This window comes from Molothrus aeneus, chromosome 5, assembly GCF_037042795.1.
Source record: "Molothrus aeneus isolate 106 chromosome 5, BPBGC_Maene_1.0, whole genome shotgun sequence".
NCBI lineage: Eukaryota > Metazoa > Chordata > Aves > Passeriformes > Icteridae > Molothrus > Molothrus aeneus.
Genome location: NC_089650.1, coordinates 23664393 through 23689763, shown reverse-complemented (window position 1 = coordinate 23689763; position 25371 = coordinate 23664393). Strand labels below are relative to the sequence as shown.

The following is a 25371-nucleotide window of genomic DNA, read 5'->3' as shown; positions in this document are numbered from 1 at the left end:
AGCTAAGAATAGAATAAGAAGGAATGAATAACAAAGGCTTGTGGCTCGGACAGAGTCCAAGCCAGCTGGACTCTGTGACTGGCCATTAATTAGAAACAACTCTATGAGACCAATCACAGATCCACCTGTTGCATTCCACAGCAGCAGATAACCATTGTTTACATTTTGTTCCTGAGGCCTCAGCCTCTCAGGAGAAAAAATCCTAATAAGTAAAGGATTTTTCATACAAGATGTCTGTGACAATCACATTCTCCATACATTTATTAAAAAATTATTTTGAATAAAGGTAACCATTATCATGGCAGACATAGGAAATTTTCTGCAGCTGGCAGTTATTCTTTAGAGATCATTTGTGATCCCAGATTAAGACTCCCAATTAAATTCCTAAGTGAGACAGTGTACAAACAGAACATGGCTAATGGAAATGGGAAATAAAGGACTTAGGCAGAATGGACCCAAGCAGGTATGATCTCTAAAGAACTCCCTCTCCACCAGGCCTTTTATAAGTAATACTGTAAGGCCACAAAGTTTTGATTTAAAACTGGTGCTTACCAACAAAGTTTGAGTTACAGTGAGAACTGGAACAGCACATGCCAGAAAGATTCAGTGACAATGCCTGGGAAAGGGCACAGCCTCTTTCGGGTGAGCTGATGTGAAAGCTTCATTAGATATTAAACCAGCATTTCTAAACAAGATGAAGAGTGTTAAGCTAAACTGTAGACCAGTTTAAATTTCCCCAGAAAATGTAAAACAAAACATGGTAACAGTTTTCCTGCCAGACTTCTGGAGTCAGTTTTCTATATACAATGAAGATCTCCAAACTATCTTCCATTTTTGTGTTTGCAGAATAAAAGCAAGAGGCTCTACTGATAGTACAAATTTCCTGTCTAGAAGGTTATGAACACAGCAGAGCCTTGAGGATGAATTATGCCTTTTTTTTTTTTTTAATTCTGAGGCTTTTTGTAACTACATTTAGTATAACCTATTAGAGCTCAGTTTAACTTTGTACTTTCAAACATTAATAAATTAACTCTCCCTCTGCAGTTTTTTCAATAGTAAAACTCATTTCAGAATGACACTGTACTATCACTCTCAGTATTGTCAAGCTCACAACCAAGCACACCCATCTCCTCTGAACTGTCCAGAGGTGATGTTCAATACTGTGCAATGGCCATGAAGTTGAAAATGTATCCAGTTACAATGAAGTGCTAGGAAGTGATACCCTGAATTTCAACAATTGTACTGAGAAGGGCTGCTTTGGGCAGTTATTTTGGATTTGGTTTGAAATTGGTTTGTCTCAAAACAAGCAAGCTTTTGTTTATGTAGTAAAAAAACTCCAGACATTTGATATTGCTATTTATTTCTTTTTAAAAATTAGATAATTCTCAATGTAATATTCTAGCAACATGCTACTAAGCATTCTATACATTCCTTCTTCAAAATAATTCCAACTAGATCTTGGCAAGGATAAACCAAATAAGAATTACTTTAATAGTACCAACCAGAGTTAAACCAAAGGAGAATTCCTCCCCTGAATCTGACATCATATTTATGTGAAATTGCACCACTCATATTTAATACTGTGTTGTCTTATATAACTATTTAAATACAAATATTTCATTTCTCTGATAGAAACATTGTGTGTATGTTTTTTCATCTAATTCAGAATAATAAAATAAAAATTTCCATGGGAATTAAGAAGAGTTTCAACTAGGGTTTCATATGGCAGGCTTTAAAATAGTGCCTGAACCAGTTCTTCCACAGAGCTCTTGGTTAAAATCTGCACACTTTCAATAACTATTTCCAGCAGTGCAAATTATGTGTCCTCCAAAAAGTTTTAATGAAAACAATTTAATTAAAACTGGTTTGACAACCTGAGTATGCAAAGTCAAACCACAGGATACTAAATACTTTTTGAGATTTGTTTGCTTATCTACAAACAGAACTTCCCTCCAAGATCCCATGGAGCAGAAACAATTGTGGTAGCAATTAGAAGATTTTCATTTGTCAGATTCAAGGTCACTAGTTAAATTATTCAGTCAGTTTTACTTCCAGCAAAGACAAACTCTTACAGGCATGTATGGTTTTGTACGTTGTTTCCTAAATTGTTAAGAAGCAGACTCTTATAGTCTCTATTTTATGGTGTTGTGCTTTTTTACTTATTCATCTGTACCAGTTTTTAGCTGAAAATTATTGTTCAATTTGTACAAATCACCCATAATTTAAACTGTATAATTGCATTTCATGTAATCTCACAATTTCTTTGGGTAATTAAGTGATTCTCTACAGCTTTTTTATAAAAAAAAAAAGAGCAATATACAACTAATGAATCCCAGTAGGATTTTCCCCCCTCACAAGCACTGACATTATTTATTTAAACACACTGAACCAAATCCTTGGGCATGTCTGATGAGTTGTGCAGGAATCAGACATGCATGCAAAATGGCTCAAAGCTCACCTGTCACAAAGGGCCAGATCCTATATCAGGGCTATATCCTCTTCACAGAGAAAGGAAAAATAAAGTGTGAATGTCTAAATTACATCAACTGTACAGATACAGTGGACCTTCAAGCAGAAGGAAAGCCCAGTAGTATGCCCTCTTATTTAAATTCTCCAGCATTTACTGTTTTATTTTAGGAGTGCATATGGAAAGGATATATGGAACTCTATAGCACCAGAGGATTGTACTTAAAATCCTCTCGGGGCAAATTACACTGAATGTAGGGCCAGTTTAGGGCTGGTATTTTAATTTTCAGTAGCTATACTATTCTAGAGGATCTAGCCTGTATCATCATAGTGCAAATGTAACCTCTTCTATAGATATCTTCTGGTAACAATCAAACAACATAACCTTAGAAAAAGAGGTATGCCTTGTTAGTGAGGCATGGTACATGGACTCTGCTATGTACCCAGGCACCTTCTTTCATTGCAGAACCATCCACTTTTCGGAAAACATTTAAAAAATAACATTTCCTTTGATAATATTAAAAGTAGATGATATGATTTTTTTCCTCAGTAAATTAATAAAGTACAGTATAAACTGATTTTTCCAAAGTCATTTCAGTTTAAAATGGACTGAGAAAAGTTACAATGTTTAATGATAATTTCAGAAGAGTACCTGGTTCACAAACATTTTTTTTTGTAATGAGAAAACTGTCTGTAAGCAAGAAAATAACCACATTTTCAAGTGATTTGCAGACAGTATGTTAAGCGCCACCACCACCTGCACTACGATGATGATGCTTTGTACCAACAAACAGACAGGACACAGAACAGTGTCCTACTGATGATCAACATTCATCCTCTTCATGCGATGAAGCAGGGCATCTTTTTCCATTTGGACCTCAGCAAGAGCCATTTTGGCTTTGGCTAGTTCCTGTTTGAGACATTCATTTTCTTCAATAAGCTGAAATGAAGGGGTTAGAAAAGAAAGCTATTAGCATAACTCCATCCTGATGACTTTTTCCATTTCAGTAACTTCTAAAAAACCAAACGCTCGCATTCATTGCTGGGCAGAGGTTTGCTGAGGCCGAGCCAATTGCAACTGATTCTCAGTCAGTGAGCGTAGAACATGGAGAGAGTTAATGCAATCAGCTCAAAAGGTGGGATAGACAGTGTTTCAGCTGTGCCATTTCCATTCTAGAGTGGAATGGAAATGACCCAAGATTGTGAGCTCTAGGACCAGATTCTTACCCAGTGAGAAAAACAGCAAAATTAATGTGTGGATTCTGTCATCATCCATTCAAAATCTGGTATGACTGATAGATCAGTACAGGTCTAACCAAACAGCTAAGTCCCTTGTTTTTGGTAGCTGTGTTGTACAGGAATGAAGGAGATGGGGAGAAGAAAACTCCCTTATAAAATTTCCTCTGACTTAAAGGAAAAGGGTCAGTGTGCAGTGTATTATTACACTATTTAGAAAGCAGTGTTAAATTGCTGAACCACACCATAATATCCACGATCTGTATCTTCCACTTCCAACAGATTTCTAAATAAAAGTGTATCACAGGCCCACCCCCAGACAGCCTTACAATTATAATTAATAATCATTGTAAAGATAATTGTAAAAAATTGTAAGATAATTTTGAGGGGGGAAAGGTGAAGTCAAAATGAGTTCTTTATACCTCATTTTTAAGGAAGTCAGATGAATCCCTGCTTGATTTAGAAGGTCTGGGTGTTTCCCAAGTAGTTTGCGTGGCTTGGTCCTGTGTTTTACGTTTGACAGATCCCACTGCTTGCTGCAATGTGCTGCTTGAATTCTTCATCTTTGACACATCATTTACTTTTTGATTGTCTGCGTTACAGAAATAGTGTGCAGGGGTTTTGTCAAAAATTTTTTAAGCTTTATTCTTATCAGTACAAAATTAAATCCACCTAAAACAAATATACTTATAATATTAAGTACATTAATATTTGCCTCTCAAAATCAAATTTAAGAATAAAATTTAATTAAAACTCATAACCTTTTCGAGGAAGAAAGAAACAATATGTAACTTCCAGCCTGGAGAAAATAAACACATTTTTATACTGACCTGTATCATCACCACCGAATATACACTCTGAATAATCAGAAATTTGAGAACTATTAATATTGCTATTAACTTACTGTCTCCAGGTCTCTCTGAAGACTGTATTTACATTTAAAGACACAGTGAGATAAACCTGCAGAATCACGTTTTTAAATTAGAAAATAACCTTAATTACTTGCCATTAAAGAAATTTTCTAGCATTTGTAAGTGAAGTACACTATATAATACCTCTTAAAATATACTGTTTATTTTACTGTTTATTTTTATTACTGTACATTAAGGGAAGAAGTCAGGGTCATAGTTTTACAGTAGTTTCTACAACTACCTGCAACACAAAACAATAAAGACAGCAACCACCTTGGAAATCTGTAAAGAAAGGCAATTTTTTTGTTTGCTTTGTAGCAACAAAGGAACCGTAAACTTATCATGATGATGTGATATGCACTGATGAAGCATATCCTGATGACATTATAAGCATACTTTTTATTTCTCCCAGATTGATTCAACTGTGGGTTATCACAGCCAATACACTATTCAAAAAGGTAATCTTCCTTTTTCTGACTACACTTAGAATTATGGCATATGGCAACACAGCTTACACAAATTATCAACAGTTATCATTTCATAATTAGTCACAAGTATGCACAAAGGAAAAAACAACAGGATTATTGAATTGAGATCAAGGTGCAGCAACATACAAACCTCTAATGAGAAAAGTGCCATCATCATTTCTTTCTATCCAGAGTATGTCAATATGCAGTTTTATGGGTACCAGCTCAGATGCCTTAAGATTTTCACGTGGACTGTCATCCTAAAAAACACACATAATAAAAAATGAGTTTACAAGGAAATCAAAATAGATAAGTAGGATGTTTATTTAAACATAAGTGGATTTAATGAAACTTGAAAGGGAATGTTTCAGAGCAGAATTTTCTAATGGGATCTCTACTAAACTTTGGCTTCCTTTTTTTTCCCCCAGGGATTGTTTTAAAGGCTCAAAATTATCTCTGGAGTAAGTCTGCTCAACTCAATATATAGTCCGACTAAGATACTTCAAAGTGTTTTTCCAGACATCGCAATAAGATTATACCCCAACTCAAGACATTTGTTAGCTCAGGAGCCGAGTTACAGATAAGAAGCCTGTGCTATATAGTGTCTGATTTTCCCTTGAACTATTTAAAGATTGAATGGGTACAGCTATCATTCTTGAGCAGATTTTGTCTTTTCAGAATTTAGTTTGGGATGACACCAGCTGCAGTTTAGTTATACTACTGTATTTAACACAAGAGAAACTTCACAAATTACTTCTTTAGTGTCTTCCCAGGAAGTCTTTATAGTTCATTATCCCTGTTAACAGAATAACGAAGCCAGTATAATCAGAAACTATACATATCAGCATTAAATGTGTACCAAGAAAGCTGTTGAGATATAGCTTCCAAAGCTTCTTGAAACAGCATTGAGATTGTAGCAGAAAATGCAAACAATAAAATAATCTTTCCCAAATTTCTCCCCTGCCATGAAACACACTGCATGAAGTCTCATGCAGAAGAATGAATAGGTAATGCAGCACACATTTGAACCATATCTTCTCACTCTGTAATACTCAACAACTCTAGAGAAATGAATCATCTCTATGTCAAATCTGCAGTTTGTCAACCATCATGAGTAACTGCACCATGACTTGTGTGCACTGCTGAGTGAGCACTTTGGTGCTTTTGCTGCCAAGTAGAATCTTGTTGCCAGTTTATTATTGTACATTCGCCATCTCAAGCAGCTGCTTTCCCAAGAACATTTTGCTTAAGTCTGCCTTCTTGCCAATAAACCAGAACAACCCTGGTTTTAAATGCAAGTGACTATGTGTAAAGGTTTTGCTATTTGCATTTAGGCATTCATGTTTGTGATCCACTGAAATCTGAGGAACAGATTCACAGCTCTTACAGAAAATGTTTATGCTAATCCTGTAGAGGAGGAACAACTCTAAGAGTGCCCAAAGATCCTCAGGGGATGGAAGGGCTGTATCACTGAGGGAAAGAATACTGATGTATTTTGAGTGAAACACAAGACAATTGCCTTTCCAGTCAATAATGATCTTGGCAGAATCAAGACCTTAGCCCCAGATGTAGAACTGGAGCTGCTCTTCCAATCCCACCTTGTTCAAATTTGTATGGGTGACTATTACTGTCCAAAGCAATGTAATAATTCTTTATGTTTGTTTGTTTTTCTGTTGTTCTACACTCCTCAAAAAAGTGTCCTTATCTTTAAATTCGGTGGCTGTGCAGCACAGAACTCACCCTCTTATTTAAATGTCTGAAAGAAAGTCCCCTAAGAGATTTGAACAGAAGTGTTCTCTTAATGTTACTATTTTAAGATATGGTGCTGAAAAATGCTTGCACTGTTCAGTATCTGTTTCTAGAAGAACATGAAATTTGGGTTGTGTTCAAGTGGTTTGTACTGGAATTCTATAACCCTTCTCCTTATTTTGTACAGAACTTTCATTGCAAGAGCTACCCTCCAACTAGGAGAGAGAAATAACCTTTAAAATCCATGCTTTGTAATTAGAAAACATATTCTTTGCTAAGCAAAAAAGCCCAACCAGAAAAACCCACATTGTGCCTCTAGAACCTTACATATAAAATTCCCAGACACCATCACTCTACAAGAAAGATTTGGGAGAGGGGGAAAAAGTATAAAATGTTAATTCAGACAAATAGCTCGTTCATGCAGAAAATTCCCCTCCAGGCATACCACAGAACTAACCAAATCTATGGATTTTAAAATTGTTTTAGTGTTATCTAAAGACCTTTCAGAGTATGATAGCAGTTTCTTTGAAGTTAACTGTATCCAGATTAGTAGTTTATCATCAAAGAAACAAGAACACAATTTTTTTTTTGGAGCAGCCAAGTATCTCATTGTTAACATACTTTTAAATTAATCCTTGCATTAGAAACTTTTATCTTCATAGGCATCACTTCTGCGACAGTTTCATCTTCTAGAAAATGCTGAATGTTTGTGAGAGAAGATGTTAGAAATTCAGCACTGAAGTTCTCCACATGACACTGAAGAAACCCATTTTTTACAGCTAGCAGGGAATGTACAATAGCACTAGGCCCGCTTTCCCATCTCAGACTAATCTCAGGTGATGAATTAACAGGTCCAGCCACAGATTTACAGTCAGAACCTGTTGCAAAAAGAAAACAAATTTGCATTAAAATTTTGCATTGTACAGAAAATCAATATGATGTAATTATTTCCACTTCTATTGTCCAACTTATTTCCCAAATGGTATCATAGAGTTATTATTCATTAAAAGCAGTGTTGCAAATACAGAACTTCAGAGCAAATTTCTAAGTATAGCACTTAAAGTACAAAAATAAAGAGTACATAAAAAGGCTAGTACCTCACTGTGACAAGAGAAAAGACAATGCAGAAGTATCACCATCCACAAAAATAAAATTGTTTCCTTGGTGCCTTGACAGTGGATAACCAATTGTTTTTCATACTTTTCCACTAAGTCATTAAATTTCAATTCAGAAAAACATTAAAGTCACTTCACTCTCTCAGGAGAGCAGGTATTTTCTTGGAAAGGCTGAACTTCCTAACTTAGGAACCATGAGCAGCAATGCAGTAAGATAGAGAGTATGACCACATGTGTATTACTTGAGCAGCAATAGACTTGAATGTTAAAAAACTCTGTCACTTTCCTGCTAATTTCAGTATCTTTAATCAGTAAGGACAATTACAACATTCAACCTAAAAAGTTCTGAAAACCATAATAAACTAAACTAAAGAAAACTAAAATAAAAATTTAAGGTAACCAAGTTGCAGGAGGTGGGCAGTGAGCAGTAACCATTTTTTGTATAAAGTAGTTCCCTATGGGATTCTCAAGTCATGGCATCACTATGATGGCTGACCTACAGAAATTATCTCTATGACAAGAAGCACAATCACAGTAACAGAAAAAACAAGCATTGAAAGGTGAAAGCTACCTCAAAAAAGAAACTCAAGAAAAATCAACTGCATTATGTCAATTCATCATGCAACAGACACTGCCTAGAGCTACAGCAGTCTGACAAGGTAATTGATTTGCTTTCCTATTTGTACATTAATTGGGTTCCTCTTCCTGTACAGTGTGCAGGTTCATGGATGACCTGGCACAGCAACAGAGTCAAGACTTGTGCACTTATCTACTGGCACTAGAGTTGGGGTAGATGGACACACTGTCGCTCTGGGCAGACAAAGACAAATGACAAGATGTACATGAGAACCTTCAGCCTCTGCGGTGAACCAGAATCTCTCCCTTTGTTACCTCTATGAATAGGGGTTTCCAGAACACTGACAGCCACGACTCCATCCTTCCATCTTTCCAATGTTTGAGAAGTGCTAAATCTCATATTCCCTTTCTCCACAAAAACCCACTCCAAAAACCAAGCAACCAACCAAAACCATTCTACAAGTATCAATTATCTTTTTAGGCTCAGTCCAGACAAAAGTGAATAAACTACCAGCAGCCCAGGAGAAAGAGACACTCTCCAGGAGAAGAACAATGACCACACTGTTCAATGAATCTCTGCAACTGGTTCAGGAAACTTTGTTTCCCTCAAGGATCCATATACGTCCCACACATACAGATAAAGAAATAAGCAGTAGGTGCCCTAAGTATTTCTGCAACTGAAAAGAGTGCCTGCATCATTGCTGGAAGGATCCAAAGTACAGAAAAAGAGCAGAGGAAAAGAACACACATTTAGTCTCAGGCTTGAGTCAATTTTAGTTATCTTGCAGATACTTGAAAGGGGCAGAGTCAAGGGAAGATGGAGTAAAAAATGCTTTAAAAAAATCTGGAAGCTTCTGTGAACTGCTTTCGCCTTCTAAGAAGCAGGTTCAGCATGATTAGATCTCAGTAAAAGCACAGCCCTCCCACAGTACTTCTGCCCTCCTTCTTTTAGTTTTGCTGCCAGCCAAGATCAGATAAAGTAGCAGTCCTGCATCCAGCCCTGCAGGGAATTGCACAGCTGCCATGTAGCCAACTTAGTCCAGCTTTTAGCCACATTCTTCCCTTTTTACATCCACTGCATTAACAGCATAGTACATTTTAAATGGTTATTTTCATCCAGAACATCTTGGAGACTGTAATTATTAGTTGAGTATTCACTGCATTGCATGGTTCCTCAGATTACTGGTTTCAATTGTTAATGCAGCACTTGAGAAAGTTTTATTAAAGGTCTTGAAGAGGGAGGTTGCTTTTATTGGGATATTATCGTACACATTTGCTCACCTGTTCTTTTAGTTGTATTTTGTTACTATTAACTCTTTTCAACAGTCTCTTTTGATCTGATTCTAAAGCTTTTTCCAAACTTTTTCTCTTTTAGTTCTAATAGAAATGAATATGGGACACAGGGAGCAGGAGCAGAAGATTCCTGACAGTACAGAAATCACAGTGAAGAGAAAAGATCAGTCGAGAGAATGTGTACATTACAGAATAGGAGTGACCAGCAATGCATAAAAAACCAAAAAAAGTGTTGTTGGCTCATCCATTCAGGTACCTGCCAGAAAGAGAAAGGAAGGGATACGAAGTGGAAGTATTTGGAGATTCCAATTATGTTATATCCTTTCTACCCACAAAATAATTAGACAGTGCACAAGCCTCTCATTATCAGCTGAGAAGCATTATCATTATCAGAGGCTCCAGCTGAAAATACAAAGAAGAGCAGGAAGGTGGTATGTTCATACTATTTACTCCCTCCAGCTTTTACAGAGTATATGGCAGATAATCAGAAGTCAATTTGCCTGTATGAACTGAAGGTCAGCCATGAGTCCTCCCTGCTGGACGTTCTCCTAGCCTTCAGATGTTGACTACAACATCATGCAACAGCTGCTCAAGCAGCAGCTGCTGGCAGTGGCTCAGCTTGCCAGAAAATGTGTTCTTTAGCTAGGGGATCAGAGGCTGTACCACCTCCAAAGCTGAAGCACCTGCTGAACAAAAGCCATGCTGATAGAAGTTTGGAATAAGAAAATGGCAGCCAACAGCTGCTACAGCTATTTCCTCAGAAAGGAACTGAACGGAAGCTGGTGCGTCAGGGACCTGCCCAAAAACCCTATAGTGCAACAGAGCTAACATCCAGCAATCCATGTAGAAGGCTGACAGAGGGGAGCAAAGCAGACTGTGACATGAGCTGCCACACCAATACATCATGACAAGGAAAACAAATCATCCACGAGAACTCGGTTTTTCTGGCAAAGTACACATATTGTACTCATATTCTTGGGCATGAGTACAATATATGAGTGAGTACATATACTGTACTCATGCCCTAAAACAGCTCTGAAAGACACCAGTTGATCTAGCTGTGCAAATATTTGGCATGAAACTATACTCTTTGTATTAAGTCAAAAAAACCAAAGACAACCAACCAACAAAACCCCCAAAAAACAAAACAAATAAAAAAAACCAACCCAAAAAACCAAACTAAAAACAGTTGTCTATCTTTAAAGCTCGTATTTCCTGACAGAGGAAATATTTAAAATTTTCTTAAACCACATATTTTAAGCCTGTTTAAACAGTGTGTGTCATTTAATCTAGAGAAACTGATCTTGAAAAAAAAGACACATTCCTTCAAAGGAAGGTACATAAAGCCAAGTACTGTTAGAGTCATAAGGAGTTCCATCTTCAGGGAACAGTAACACAATGCAATGTGTCGTGGTTCCACCCCCAGCAGCCAGGCCCCACACAGCCTCTCGTTCACCCCCCACCAGTGGGACTGGGGAGAGAACTGGAAGGGTAAAAGCCAGAAAACTCGTGGCTTAAGACAAAGACAGTTTAATACAAAAAACAAAATCCAAGAACATAGCCCCATTCCAGTCACTATGAAGACAATTAATTCTACCCCAGCCAAAACCAGCTCATAATGCAGCTTACTTTATTTTCAAAAAAGCAAACTAATGACCAGAATTCAATGCAATGCACCTTTTTACCCACATGATCATATACAGTTCCATTTATTTATTCTTCCTTTTTAATGCATGGCAATGAAGAAAGAAATCAGAGTTCTAAACTAGCATAAAATGGATGCTAGTCTAACATAAAACTGTGTTTTCATTTTTATTTACTTGGTACAAATGTTTCCAGCTCCAATTTCAACACACTGAATTGTTAGTTCTTACCAACAGTTCGGTTGCACAGATATTGTCGAACACCAATATTTCCTAGCTGGTTTGGTATCACTTGGTTGACCTGTAAGCATATTTCTGTGTCTTCTCCTCTGATGTCAATTTCACCATTAATACCAAATACTTGAAAAACCACAACAGACATCTGTCAACAAAACCCAGATAAAACAATATAAGATTATAAAATTATTTTACAGTGATTATTGTTTGTAAGGTATGTCTAAACCTTTTCCATGACAAAAGGAAAACAGCCCTTTGTATTGAAAGCCCTTGCTCACAGAGAAGCAAAAAGTTTTCTCATTTTCTTATTCTTTTCTTTTTGTACACATTGGCTTCATAATGGATTGCTCAACAGCCTGTCCAAAGATAGACACTTGTACTGATGCCAATTCAGAACTGGCTAGAAAAGCCATAGAAGTGAGATAGACTTTCCTTACTGACAGAGAAGCTCATGACCTATGTGATACCTGAAATATCAGGTATCTGACATTACCTACAACTGCATTCAACTTTATGCATATCATAAGCACAACCAAGCACTTGCAGTGCTGAATCAAACCAGGTTAAAAAGCTAGGATAGGCTACTAAACTTTGGCTATCTGCATAGTAGTCGGCCCTTTTTCTCTATTTACAGGGTTGCAGTATTTTTAAAAAAGAAGCAGAAGCCAGTTTTAAGTCAGCTTTGGTATCAGAAGATGTGTATCCATCATCATTACTAGTATTTTGGATTCATTTTTCTAATGACTCAAAAAATCGCTTCTAAAAGGAGACATTTTAATTGTGCTTTAAGGTTTAATTTACAGAATCATGAATTCAATAACATTACCATTTCTTCACTAGTCTCATGGGCATTTTCTGAAGCAGCACTCATGGCATCTGGAGATGACCCATCACAATTTCCCATCACTGTGCCTCCTTCATGGACATTTTCTGATGGGCTTTGATAGTTTGTGGCTGTAATACCTTCCAAACACACATCAGAAAAAATGCAAATTTAGCACAGCATAATCTTAATCACTTCTCCATTAAGAATAAAGTCAGTGACTGTTAGTGAGTGCACACAAATCTCATTTTGTAATATGAGTTGAGTGGCTTATTAAACAAATATTTATAACTGAACTGCCAAATCCATTCCTCTTATAGACAGTTCCAAGTTCTAGATGCTAATCAAAAGTAAAGCAGGATATAGTGACAAAACCAATACAGCACTCTACATGCATTGTTAAAAAAAACTGTGAAGGCATTTTTTAGTCTTCCAAATCAAATAATATAAATGTGAAGCAGCCAGAAAAAAAAATCCAAGTTGTGTATCTAAAATACTTCACAGTGCCTTTAGAGCATATGCTTGTATGTTTAGAGAAGTAAGCTATATATCTTTTTGTTAGAGCAATCATAATCATGATAGTGTTTCCTTGACAACTGGAAAGCATAGATACTTAACCTGCAGTTAAATATTATTTAACAAGCTAAAAAGACATATAAAGGTTATTTAAAATGGAAAGTGTATTTCATGGCATACTCCCACATAAGCACATGCAGGAATACTCCTACAATTCAAATATATAACAGGCTTGCAAGTGAAGCAGTCTTCTCATTATTGCTCTAGACTGAAGAGAAATCCTACAGAAAAAAACAGTCTTATGCTAATTAGAATTATCAGAAAAGAGGTATCAATAAGGTCTTCTTACTCTATTTCCTGACATGGGAAAACTATTTCATCAGTATATACACAGATGAGCAAGAATTGGACAAATACCTGCTATTAGACAGTCAATACTTGGGAAATACTCCTTAAGGGATGAACTGCAAGGAGACTACCAAACCTATCTGACTGGTAATTAGCACAGTGAGCATTAGTGAAAATTTGTTTCTTTTTCATCCACTTCTAAAATGAAAGCTTCTTTACCACTTCAAGTGTAACACTGATTCAGGCTCCAACCTGTAAGTATTGCAGCCAAAGCAGTTGCTTTCAAGCATAGCAAGGAACAAGTTCTGCCTAATTCAGACTTGCAACACAGCACTTCAATGCTCTTACTTTCCTTAAAAGAGGAAAATTAAGCAGTGTTAAAATTAAATAGTGCTGCTTAAGTAGCGCACGTTATTACTTTCCCCTGAAATTATATGTGGTGAATACACTTGATATTACTGGTGAAGGTAACAGAAATAGTCTTGTAAAGTATCCAGGATTTGCTGGACTAGAATCCTTTTGAGCATGACTTCAATAACAAACAACATTTTCATGTATTGCTTAAAAATATTTTGTGAAACCTGCTTACCTTTCTCCAGAAAGCTTTGACTATCACTTCCATCACTCTCTATCAAATGATCCTCTAGCATCATACTATCAATAGAGATGGTATCCAGAGAGACTTGTGATGGACTTCTCTTCATATTTTTGTAAGAAACAGAGAATGCAGGGAGGTTGGACGAGCAGCGTTCCTTGGGCTTAGCACTTTTAAAATAGAAAGATATGAGGAAAACATTATTTATATTAAATAATACATAGAAGTTACATTAAAAATTCCTCTAAACCAAGCAAGATATAAATGAAAAAGTCCGATTATTCAATAATCCTTTGACAAGACAAGGTAAATGTAGAAACAACACATATTCATGTAGGTATTTATGTCAATACTTCTCTCAATACATATTTCCTAACACTTAAACTAAAAGTATATAGTTTAAATCAATTAATTAACACTAATTTTAACTTTCACTGAATGCTGGATACTGCATAACTTTTTACGTGTTTTAAAAATTTTCATCTACTAGAACACAGAATCACAGAACAACCTGAGTTGGAAGGACCATCGAGACCACCTCAATGTTCCCTTCCTGACTGCTGAAAGTACTGGAAGTCTGTTGCCAACAAGATTTCTAAATCTTTTCAAAGAGTAGGAAAACTGTTTTAGTATTAATTTTCTATACCTTGAAGAAGACTGGGATGCAAACATTTTAACTGAAGCCACTTTGTCTTTGTTGATTTCAAGCTCTTCAGATTCTAAGGCAGTTTCTGTTTCCAAGTCAGCGACTTGGTTAGGACAGCCTTCAGTTGTGCCTTCCTGTTCATTTAACTTATTTGAGAATATGTTTCTGTCATCCTCTTTATCAATGAAAAATTCAGTAGAATCTTCTCTCTTATTTAGAATGGACACCGAATCCCTAGGATTCAAACTACTTTTCTCACTTAGAGGTCCACAAACCTCTTCAGAATCACTTCTACTAAAAAGTCCACTGCTTCCTCCTTCACTCGTATCTCCCAAACCTTTATCTGATGCATCATCGGAAAATGACATTGCTTTCTGAAAATCCGTATTACTGTCTGATTTAAACAAAAGAGGATCTATTAAAATTCCCTTATTAACTTCAGCATTCAGAGGCTTGCAGTCATTTACATAACCAAAATTAGTAATACTGGCTTCCACTATCTTACTACCAACTAATTTACTCTCTGAAGTAAGAGTTTCTCCATTTCCCACAGGGGAGAGTTCTGATGCCATGGTACTTCCTTCTTCCTCAACAGGAGATTTACAAGGGCTTCCCTGAGTCACTGGATGGAGCAGTAAGGCTACTTCTGCAGTTTTCAGCAGAATCCCAATGCAGACATCTGTTTGCTTTGCAGGTTTTCCTGTCACTGCCTCTACGTCCTTCCTTAAGTTTTCCAGGAGCAGTACAAGAGATTCATGGAGAAACAGCAAAAAAAGGTACTGGTAGTGATTGATCTGCACGCTTACATGTTTTTGAACATGGACAAGAACATGTACATCTGCATCAGAGGGAGAGCTTTCAGAAAGCACTCCTGAAGTCTCAGACATTTGAATGCCATTGGTCGAAGGCTCTGTCTCACTGCTGTAATACTCCTTTAGAAGTTTCTTACGTTGCAATCTATTAGAGAGATCACTAGATTCACTTTTTGGAATGTTCAAGGCTGTCTGATTACGGGATACAAGCTCTTTTTGTGACTTTGCAAATCTTATTGGCTGGCAAATCCAAAGTGAAAGTGGGAAAGAGTCCACAAAGCTTACTGGCCGGCCTTTCCCGCTTTTCGTTCCTTCGTAATCTATCCAAAACTGGGAAAAATGCACGGCCCAAACATCAGTAGCTGCAGATGTCTTTAATGCATATTTGTTCAATTCTGGAATGATATAACCTTTATAAACATCATGCATTTTGGTATCTTGTTCATGAGCATGTCTCTGGAAGATTGGATGTAAAAGATTAAAATTTTTGGGGGACTTAGGAAAAGTGGTGAAATTTCTACTGAAAAATTCAGAGTCCTTGAAGTTCTGAAACAAAGCTTCTAGATCAGAGTGTCTGCAGTTTGGGGAGCATCTGGTATTCGTAGCAATCATCTCTGAACTTTGAATGGAAAGTGCACGAGGTTGATCTTTATGAATTTCAGGTTTGTTTTCAAATGGGATGATGATCTGCAAGGGAGAAATAAATTTTTTCTAGTTAAAACTATGTAGATTAAAAAGGTATACAATCAAAGAAACAAAATAATAGCCATGACAGCTGATACAAAGGAATATAATTATAGTTTTATGAGAAATCAAGTACAGTGAAACAGTACAGGGATAAGTTGGGCTGACAGACTAAGATTTATGTTCTCTCTCATTTTTAAGAAGATGCTGTGGCATCAATATTTTTACAAAACAGCAGGGTCTCAGGCTTTTCATCAATATTTGCACAGAAACATAAGGGTCTCAGGCTTTTCTTATCTGAAGGTCTTAAATTTAGTTCAGCTATATTAGGCTGAACTGGCTCATTTCCTCAACTCAAGCAACTTGGTAGAACGTTTCTTAAAGTGTTTCCAAAATTTATGGCTTTGAAAAACAGAGAATTATAATTTGGAGTTCAATCTGGTACATCAGATAGGGTTTTTCACCATATCGAGTACTACAGTATTTTATTTCTTTGTTAAGATACAAGCAATCAGTTAGATATGCCACTGCAGCTAATATTCTTAATATTGCAGAATTTAGATCAGGTATTTTTGACAATTATCTGATAATCATAACATATTTGTTTCATCAGGAAAATAATAATATATCTCAACTCCTAAAGAAAACAAATAGTTCAGCACACTGTCATTAACTTGCATATTTTTAGTGCATATATTAAAGTAAACTTATTTTATGCCAAATCCTGAATCTTAAATTGTTAATATGAACCTTGGCCACTCTAGTTTGGCCAACATCAGTGACACTGCTTTCCATCACAATATCTCCATTCTGAATCTAGAAAGTAGGAGTAAAAAAATCATCCCTAAAGACACAAAGATGGGGGTTATTAAGCTTCTTCATTTAAACACAAGGATCAGGAAAAAAAAGAACTAAATAAAACAATTAACCATTCATCAATTTATCATTTGCTTGAATAAAAATAATGCTGTTAATACAGGGTGACATAATTAATTCAAATCAAGGTTTGAGAGATGTTAGAATACTTTTATCCTCTCCTAGTTTAGTAGGCTATTCCCATATAATGACTCAATATCAGATTAATATATATTTGCAGATTCCAGTTGTTTGCTCTTAATAACTGTTTCTATTCAGTACAAACCATGTCCTTGTAAAGTTCCATTAAGAATGTAGCAACAGGTTAGAAAGATAACCATCCCTCCATTTGCTGACTTGTTAGAGCCCTTGAAACCTCTCCTGTGGGCTCCACTGAAGAGACTCATTTTGCTCACCTCTGAACCTTGGAAACCATACAATGAAATGCCCAATGCAAACAGGGTTTGGGTGGGAAATCTATCTGCTCCATTATCCTTTTTTTTACAAAGAAGCAGAAGACAAGGAACAAGCATCACTCCTCTGCAACAAGCATACAGAGAACTCATGTACCTGAACTACACTAACAGCCAGCATGATACAGAAAATGGTGAGAATGGGTTTTAGAGAAGGAAATAAACCTTCAGATGAACTGCTTTCTTTACTCTAGAGCATTCACTGACAAGACAAAAGAGCTTTGAGATAATACAGCCAGAGGAACAAGGGAGGACCCTTGCGTAAATATAGAGTACAGATATTAATTTTTCACTCATCTTTTTACTTTAGTGCTCAATTTCTTTTTAGCTCTGCTATGCCAAGTTCGCTGACCATAGGGAAATAATTTGTTAGTATTCCCACTCAGATCTTCAATACAAAACCAAAATACCCAAACCAAAACACCCAAACCAAAATACCAGGACACAGATGAAGGAGTACAGGAAACAAGATGTCTGCCTTCAAAAAATCATATTCTGCAGAGTTTTCTAGAGAAGCATTTTTTTATTCATTTAGGTATTTGCAAGAGAATAACAAAAGAATTAGTCTTCCAAGGAACCACAAAACCCCTACTCAATGATAGCATACCTTTGACATTAGTCCATCCACTCTCACATCAACATGTTCATCTGATTTTGAATTGTCATTTAACTTGTACATGGCCATGAACTGAATAAGACTCTGTTTCAAATCCAACACAAACTGGTTTAGCCAAAGAATACTTCTCTGATCCAGAGTGAACTGTAAAGCATTCAGCTGGCCATACAAATTTGGACACGGAACTAAAGGAGAAAAAAAAAAGAAACCATGAGAATAAGGAAATTGTTTATGGGTTGGGTTTTCTTTGGTTTTTAAATGATTGCAAACTTACAATTTCACCAGTACTTTTCATCAGAGAAAGAACAGAAACCCAGTCCTTTAGTCTCAAGGAAGAATTGTTAGGGCATACCTGAAGTGATGCTTCTTTCTCTCACTCCAAGAAAGTAACTGAATTTTTGAGTGTATAAAACCTAAGAACAGAATTAAGTCTGAAGAAATGGGGACAATATTCTCATTACAGAAGAAAGGGAAGACCATGGAAATCTGCTGTCCTCAGGTTCCATCCCCAAGAAATCCACTAACATTTCTGTATATAAAATATGGCCAGCCACAGAAGACATTCCTACAATAACTCCAGCAGCTCTTCAGTGCATTTTAAGTATTGTTGCAATAGTTTTTCTTTTATGTAGTCAGACAGTGAAATTGCAGAAACAATATGTGGATGCTGGAGAATGAATAATTCATGTGCCAGTAAAAATGATGCAAGTGGTTTCAGACTGAACAACCATGTTTATATAAACCAGTATTAATAGAAGTTTGTAGGAGGAAGCATTGTGGAAACAGAGCAGTCTTGTGCTCTATCCATTTTAGAAAGCCATTACCTATTTCCAAGCTTTAAGCTTCACAAAGGTGAAAGTAACACACAAAATTTATGTGTCAGTACAACAACAACAACAAACCAAAAAAGAAAAAAACCAGAAAAAACCCCAAACAAACAAACAAACAAACAAACAAACCAAAACCAAAAACATAAAAAATGTCTTACTAGGAAAGTCCTTTCCATCTGGGTAGTAATATTCAGTGAATTCAATATGAATAGCTGGCATTTCTGGTGGAAGGTAAAGTGACTTTTTATTGCAAGAAATCAGAGCTTTAGGGGAAGAACGACACTGGTCTGCTGTTGAAACCTGTAAATGATAAAAGATTATTTCATTAACACATTGCACTTTTATGAACGACTAAGCATTTGTACTTGCATGGTACTGTCCCTAGTAAGGTAACATTCCACTGCTCTTGGGTGTAGGCCCCCAAATAACATAACACAAAGTACAAAGTGCTGATGAACAGTGACAAACAGTTAACTGCCTTGAAGCAGAAATGACTCACATAGAAGAGTTTCACAAGAAAACCATTTTAAAGGTACCAGATCCCCTTCCTTCATATAAGACAAAAGGGAGCAGGTCACTTTCAAAGGTGTCCAGCAGAAGCCTAGAATGATCTGATTTTTAATTGCAAATACTACAGCTTCTGTTTAAGCATTTATGCTTGGATGGAGTATTTCCATACAGTCTGGTCTAGATAAGGGATAGATAAGCTAGGTAAGTTTATTACACACATTAGGTAGTTCTTGTTTTGTCATAAGAACAAATTCCAGTGCACAGGCCGACTCTCAAACTGTGTGTGAAGCAAAGTGTTCAGCATGCACCTGGCAGAGATGTGTACGCTTGGATATGCCTGAAGGTCTGCTTCACAGGAGACTCAAGATGCTATGGAACAGTAATGTCCATTTCTGTTTCCTTACAATGTAAATTATCAAACAAATAAGAAACCAACATTTGATATATATTTGACCTTAAATTTCATTGAAGGCGTCCTAGTTTTAAAAGTATGTTGCCAAAACAAAGCTTTTCCATTCAACAGTTAGTAGGTCAAACTGCTAGTTTGAAATTACCCAATGTATTAATATTGAATACATGATGATGTCTACTAGAATTTCCCTGGAAACATGACCTTTATAAGCCTGCTTCACTTTATGTAGCTGTTTTCAAGAGGCAAACATAACTGCTTAACAGACACAAAAATTCAAGTAAAATGATCTATTTAGAAAAATAGCTTTTAGGAAATTGCATAGAAATAATGCCAATTTAAAAACTGAAAATGTGTTTCTGTAGAGAGGAGGAGACAAGAGCAGAAGGCAAACGGAAACATGAACAGTATAAAACAATAACATAAAACCACTTCAGATCCAGATAAGGCTCCCAGCAGCAATCTGCAATCTCCCACAACACCAGTAGTGATATGGCAGAAATGTGTTGGAAATTGGAAAAAGAGCAAGCAGAAATCACAGTGACAAAGGACACACACTAAACATTTTTGTTAGGACCTGAAATTTAAGCGTAGATCCTCACATATCACTACAATTCTGCCTAATGGAGACACACCTCTATTTCACTTGCCTCAGAACAGTCAATCTGGACCACAACCAGCAACTAAAACTTCTCATTCTAACAAAGGGAAGGGGGACGGAAATGGTAAAAGTGTCTGCTCAAAATATCACTAGAAAGGGAGTGGCTGGAAAAAGATTTTAAAAACCTAATAAAACCTCTTAACGGTTTTTAATGTACTTTGAAAAATATAACAATAAGAAAAGCATAATATACAAAACCACATATTAAGATATTAGGCACATAAGATAGTACAATGAAAAGATTAAATTTGAATTCCAAATTCCTAATTTGGAGAACAGTAGAACTTAGATCCAACACTTCATTGGGATAGGATGACAATTTTAACAAAGCCGAAGCAGGTTCATAAAGGTCTACCCGAATAATGAATGGAAAGTCTCATTAATTTCAATGGGCTTCATATTGTCCCTTAAAAACCACAATTACATAACAGTAAGGATGGAGTTATCCCATCCCTGTTATTTAAGTTTTACTAACTTAAAGAAATGTACCTGATATATATTGAAGTCTGCAAGTCTAACCACAATAGGACTAGACATCAGTTTGCCCTTTGGTTGCTGGGAAGATACAGAGGAAGCCCTAGATGTTCCTTTTGGCATCTGTTCCTTGCCTGTAAGAAAGAATAGTGATGGAATCATTGAAAAAAACAGTCTTTTTTTCATAGTTTTAATATTTCATGGAAGTAGAGAATTAGTGATGTAAAGAAAATACCTGTTTGTAGGTTCTGAGGAGATACAGCAGGTGGTGATTTAGGAGGAGAATCTGTGACCTGATCCTTCACAGCCTGCTTAAGCAATTCAACATTGCTTTTGAATTCATTTAATAATTCTTTGGCCCATCCACTTCTGGTTTTAGTGGCATCACTATAATGCATCCAGTGATCACAGCTGTCTCCTGCAAATAAGAGAAATGGGAAAAATATTAGCTCATTTGAAATTTTGCTTTTAACAGGATAACATGTTCCCACTATTTCACAAGTATTCTTCGAACTATAAGCTCATTGCATGCTGTAATTATAGAACAACAGCAGTCATACCAGACGTTAAAACAGAAGTTATATATTCCATATACATTCCATATTCCAAGTCTCAGCACTTCACGAAATCACGCAGAATATAGCATTACCAGCTGCCTTATAACACCACTAACACTCAAAACATCATTGAGTATTTTCAGTTCAGAGAAATCTTACGACACATTAATGTCATATGTGAGAACATGCAAAAAAATGTTCAGTTGAAAAAAAAAGTGAGAGCAAGTAACAGAACAATGTTCTCATGCTCACTTTTTCCAAGCTTATCTTTCCTGCCAGAACTGTGTCCTAAGAAGTTCCTGGTCCCTTTCCAGAAATGTATTCTTTTTGTCTTGGTTCTCTAGCACCTTTATGGCACACAAACAACAAGGTAAGTTCAAGAAGTGCTGCAGCACACACAACCTTAAAATAAATCCCACTGGAAATGCTTTTGTCCCTGCTTTCAATGCCAACATGTTTCTGTTGGTCAAGCGCTCAAACATCTGAAAAAAATCATGGTATCTTCCAAGTAGTCCCTGTAAAGACATTCTACTAACCTGTTCAATAAGGATGCAATGACAACTTCTATCAGTTGGTACATCACTCTTTAAATACTACCATGTGAAAATTTACTTTATTTGGGACTTAATGACTTTTTGGATACTTACACTGGGGATAAGCAAATATGATTGCTATTAAAATAGGAAAATTATTTTGGAAAAAAAAATTTATTTTAAGTCTAAATGCAGCATCAAATAAACTTTTAGGCTGGTGCCTATCACAAGAGATGACATTTTTCCCCACCCTTCTTCACAGTTATTTGTTATTATCATTTTTATAGCTAAGGAGGAAGATAAAGGAATAGGGAAAAAAACCAGAAAGGGAACAAAAGGACAAAGATGCATTAGACTGAAGCCCCTGACAGTGGGATTCTCCAAAACAGGGCTAGCAGCATGGGATTACTCTAAGCACATGCAAACAGATTCTGAAGGACCTCCAGGACTTTGTTAGCAACACCATAGTGAAAGCTCTAACACTCCTTCTGGGAAGCCAGTTGGGGCAACTGCCTCTCTGAAGTGCATGAACACTAACACATGCAGCAGCATGTGGGAGCAGAGCAACCACACCCCTGTATGCAGTCACATGGCTGCAATCTCATTAGGGTCACAGACACGTGGCAAGACAGCACACACAACTGAAATGCTGCAGGGGATGAACACAGGCTTTTGGGGAGCACAAGAGGGCAGGCAGGGCAAGACCAGTGGGAACAGATGGAGCTCAGCTTTGGCATGGATCACCAGTTAACTGAGTGTTTACAGGTTGGGAGTAGAGGACAGACTAACATGAATGATGACGTGGATTTCTGCTACAGACCATCTGATTAGAAAGATGATCAGACCCTGTTTTGTTGTCACATGGTCTGTAATGTAGCCTCTTTTAAAATTTTTAGATTTCTACTAGAAATTTATGAGAAAGACTTTTCTCGTAAATATTTTTGTAAGAAACACTTCTTTGGAAATTGCTAACATTTTTTTAATAACATTGTTTAACAAAAGGCTACACAATTGAGCCTCTACACACTGAGGTTTCTGTTCAGCAAAATAATGTAAAAAGCAAAACACTGATTGGAAATGGACATAAAATGATAGTATTCTATATATGAGAAAAATCTAACAGATTGATTCTTGCTAATATCCAATTACTGAATTCTCAATATGCAGTACTGCCTTCCTCTGTCAACACAAAATTCTCTTCATGTCAGAAATGTGTAAACACTGTTTTGTTGACCGAACAAAACAGTGAAAAGCCTTTGGCCTAAACCAGCTCATTCGCAGAAATTAAATTGGTTCCCAGATTGTTGGTTTTGTTGTTTGTTTTTGCATATAGAAGGAAGTAAAAAGGTGCCTTTCAAATGGTTTGAGCACGATTATCCAAGCTGTATATGTGTATGCACAAATTTTTTTGCTTTCAGACAAGATAGTCACAGTCACAGGTAATTCATAAAAGACTTGCTTTCATACCTGCTTTGTGGAATGGATAATAATCCACTGTTAAATAGCTGAAGGAAAGCTGCATGGCCCCTCCTGTAACACGTCTGTTTGGGTCTGCAAAACAAAACAATGCTTGGCCCGGCACACATTGCATTTAGCGTGTTAGTTCTCATGCTGCAGTAATCCTTTAAACACCTAACACCTTCTTTCTTCCCCTTACTGTCTCTCCTTACAACCTCATTATCTTCCCTCAAAATTTTCATTCTGATAGTCTTCACTGGTTTCTAAAGATCAGCTTGAGCTTGTAGAATTCTGTACTCAGTCACTATTTACAAATTGCATGCTGTTTTCAATGCTACTAAAATGACAACATCTTGAAAACACATTACTGCAGTTTTTCTGAAACAAAACTTTTTATGCTGAATATATGATTATAATCAGTCTTTGAAGTCAACGTTTACTTTCAAGAATACTATATAATATAATTTTGACAAATATTGCAGTGAAGGGATCTTCTGAGAATCTTCTCTTCTGACTTTTTCCACTGTTGAATTTAAACTCCAAAAATAAAGGACCAATAAAAAGATCTCACTAGGAGTGATAAATTCCAACCACAGTAGATACACTGCATGTAAGGAAATACATCTCCAGCCAGTGAACCTCATGCTCTACTGTTCTGAAAGTGTCTTTCCTAACCAAGGAAATGCATTTTTGTTAAACCCTACATTTTTCACATTTTTCTTCAGCAGACCTTGTATGTTTCCATAAATTTTTCAGTGACTAATAATATAGTAGACCTTGTACGTTTCCATAAAATTTTCAGTGACTAGATATACAGTAATATCTCACTCCCTATGATCACTTTTGAAAGGCATGAAAAAATGCCCTTATTTGTCTTCTTTTTTTTCTGATTCTAAATGTGACTACATGCAATAGGCTTTTGTTAAAAAGAATCAGTACAAGATTTACACACAAAATTTTAAGGTCACAGGACACTCGTTCCATTCTTTCCATGTGCTGCAGACCATATCAAATTGTCTAAATTAGTAACACAAAGAGTAACACTCTTTTATTAGTTCGCATTTATAAGAGTATTAAAGAAACAGATTGTATAGTGACCCCTTCAAGCCACAAAAATGTTGTCACTGTATTCTTCGTAACCCAGCTAACTTATAAAAGAAAAAGACCGAGCAGTAACAATCAGACTGATAGAATAAGTTCCTAGAAGACAGAAAAAGCACAGAAGTACTAACACTCTTAGGTTTTGCAATTATTCTAAAATAATTACATTTATTAATGAAATGCTGTCCTAACAGAGCCACCTAAATAGCTTTACATGAACCCATAGACACTAGAGACAATTCTAACTATTCTTCTAAACCAAAGTCTCTTGACTTTATTGTATTATTATTTTCTCATTATTGTATTCCTCAAAATGTCTCCCCTGAAGATGATTATTATACATAGACATGCAACTTAAAAAAAAAAAAATTACCTTTTTCTTTAGAGTGGATATCATCACATATATGTAGGTCCAAGTGGGAAATTACTAAGTGATAAGAAGTTTCCTTAACATCAAAATCATTAAACAATTTTACTATTGCATCGTTTTGATCAGGTGCTGCTGTTGTCTGGTGCGCTTTCACCTGCTGGGAGCTGGGTGCAGGGGCAGAGCTCTGAAAAAATATTTAGTCAATCACATCAATTTATAATGTTTATTGTTTTTTTCAAGCATAAGTATCTGTCTCCTTACACAACACAGGCATTTGAAACAAGGAAAAGTTTCAAAAAAACAAAAAAATGCATGTCTGCATGACATGCGTTCCCCCTTGGATCATTACTGAGATTTAAGTTTAATATTTGAGAATAAAGCTAAGTTGATCTAATGGCTGGGTGCAC

The 25371-nt window shown here is 36.3% G+C and overlaps 1 protein-coding gene across 2 annotated transcripts in view; it reads right to left on the bottom strand.

Annotated features, from left to right (window-relative positions):
* Positions 1–1343: 1343 nt before the first annotated feature.
* BLTP3B (bridge-like lipid transfer protein family member 3B) overlaps positions 1344–25371 on the bottom strand; it is a 47676-nt gene continuing 23648 nt past the window's right edge. For both annotated transcript variants that reach the window (XM_066549678.1, XM_066549676.1), the window contains 14 exons: positions 24968–25148; positions 23503–23586; positions 21181–21363; positions 20961–21079; positions 19050–19191; positions 18053–18246; positions 14622–16120; positions 13970–14145; positions 12520–12656; positions 11688–11838; positions 7451–7707; positions 5232–5340; positions 4125–4294; positions 1344–3406 (listed from right to left, as the gene is read on the bottom strand). In XM_066549678.1, coding sequence (XP_066405775.1) covers positions 3281–3406; positions 4125–4294; positions 5232–5340; positions 7451–7707; positions 11688–11838; positions 12520–12656; positions 13970–14145; positions 14622–16120; positions 18053–18246; positions 19050–19191; positions 20961–21079; positions 21181–21363; positions 23503–23586; positions 24968–25148 — 3528 coding nt within the window. In that variant the 3' untranslated portion in view covers positions 1344–3280. The remainder of the gene's footprint in view (positions 3407–4124; positions 4295–5231; positions 5341–7450; positions 7708–11687; positions 11839–12519; positions 12657–13969; positions 14146–14621; positions 16121–18052; positions 18247–19049; positions 19192–20960; positions 21080–21180; positions 21364–23502; positions 23587–24967; positions 25149–25371) is intronic.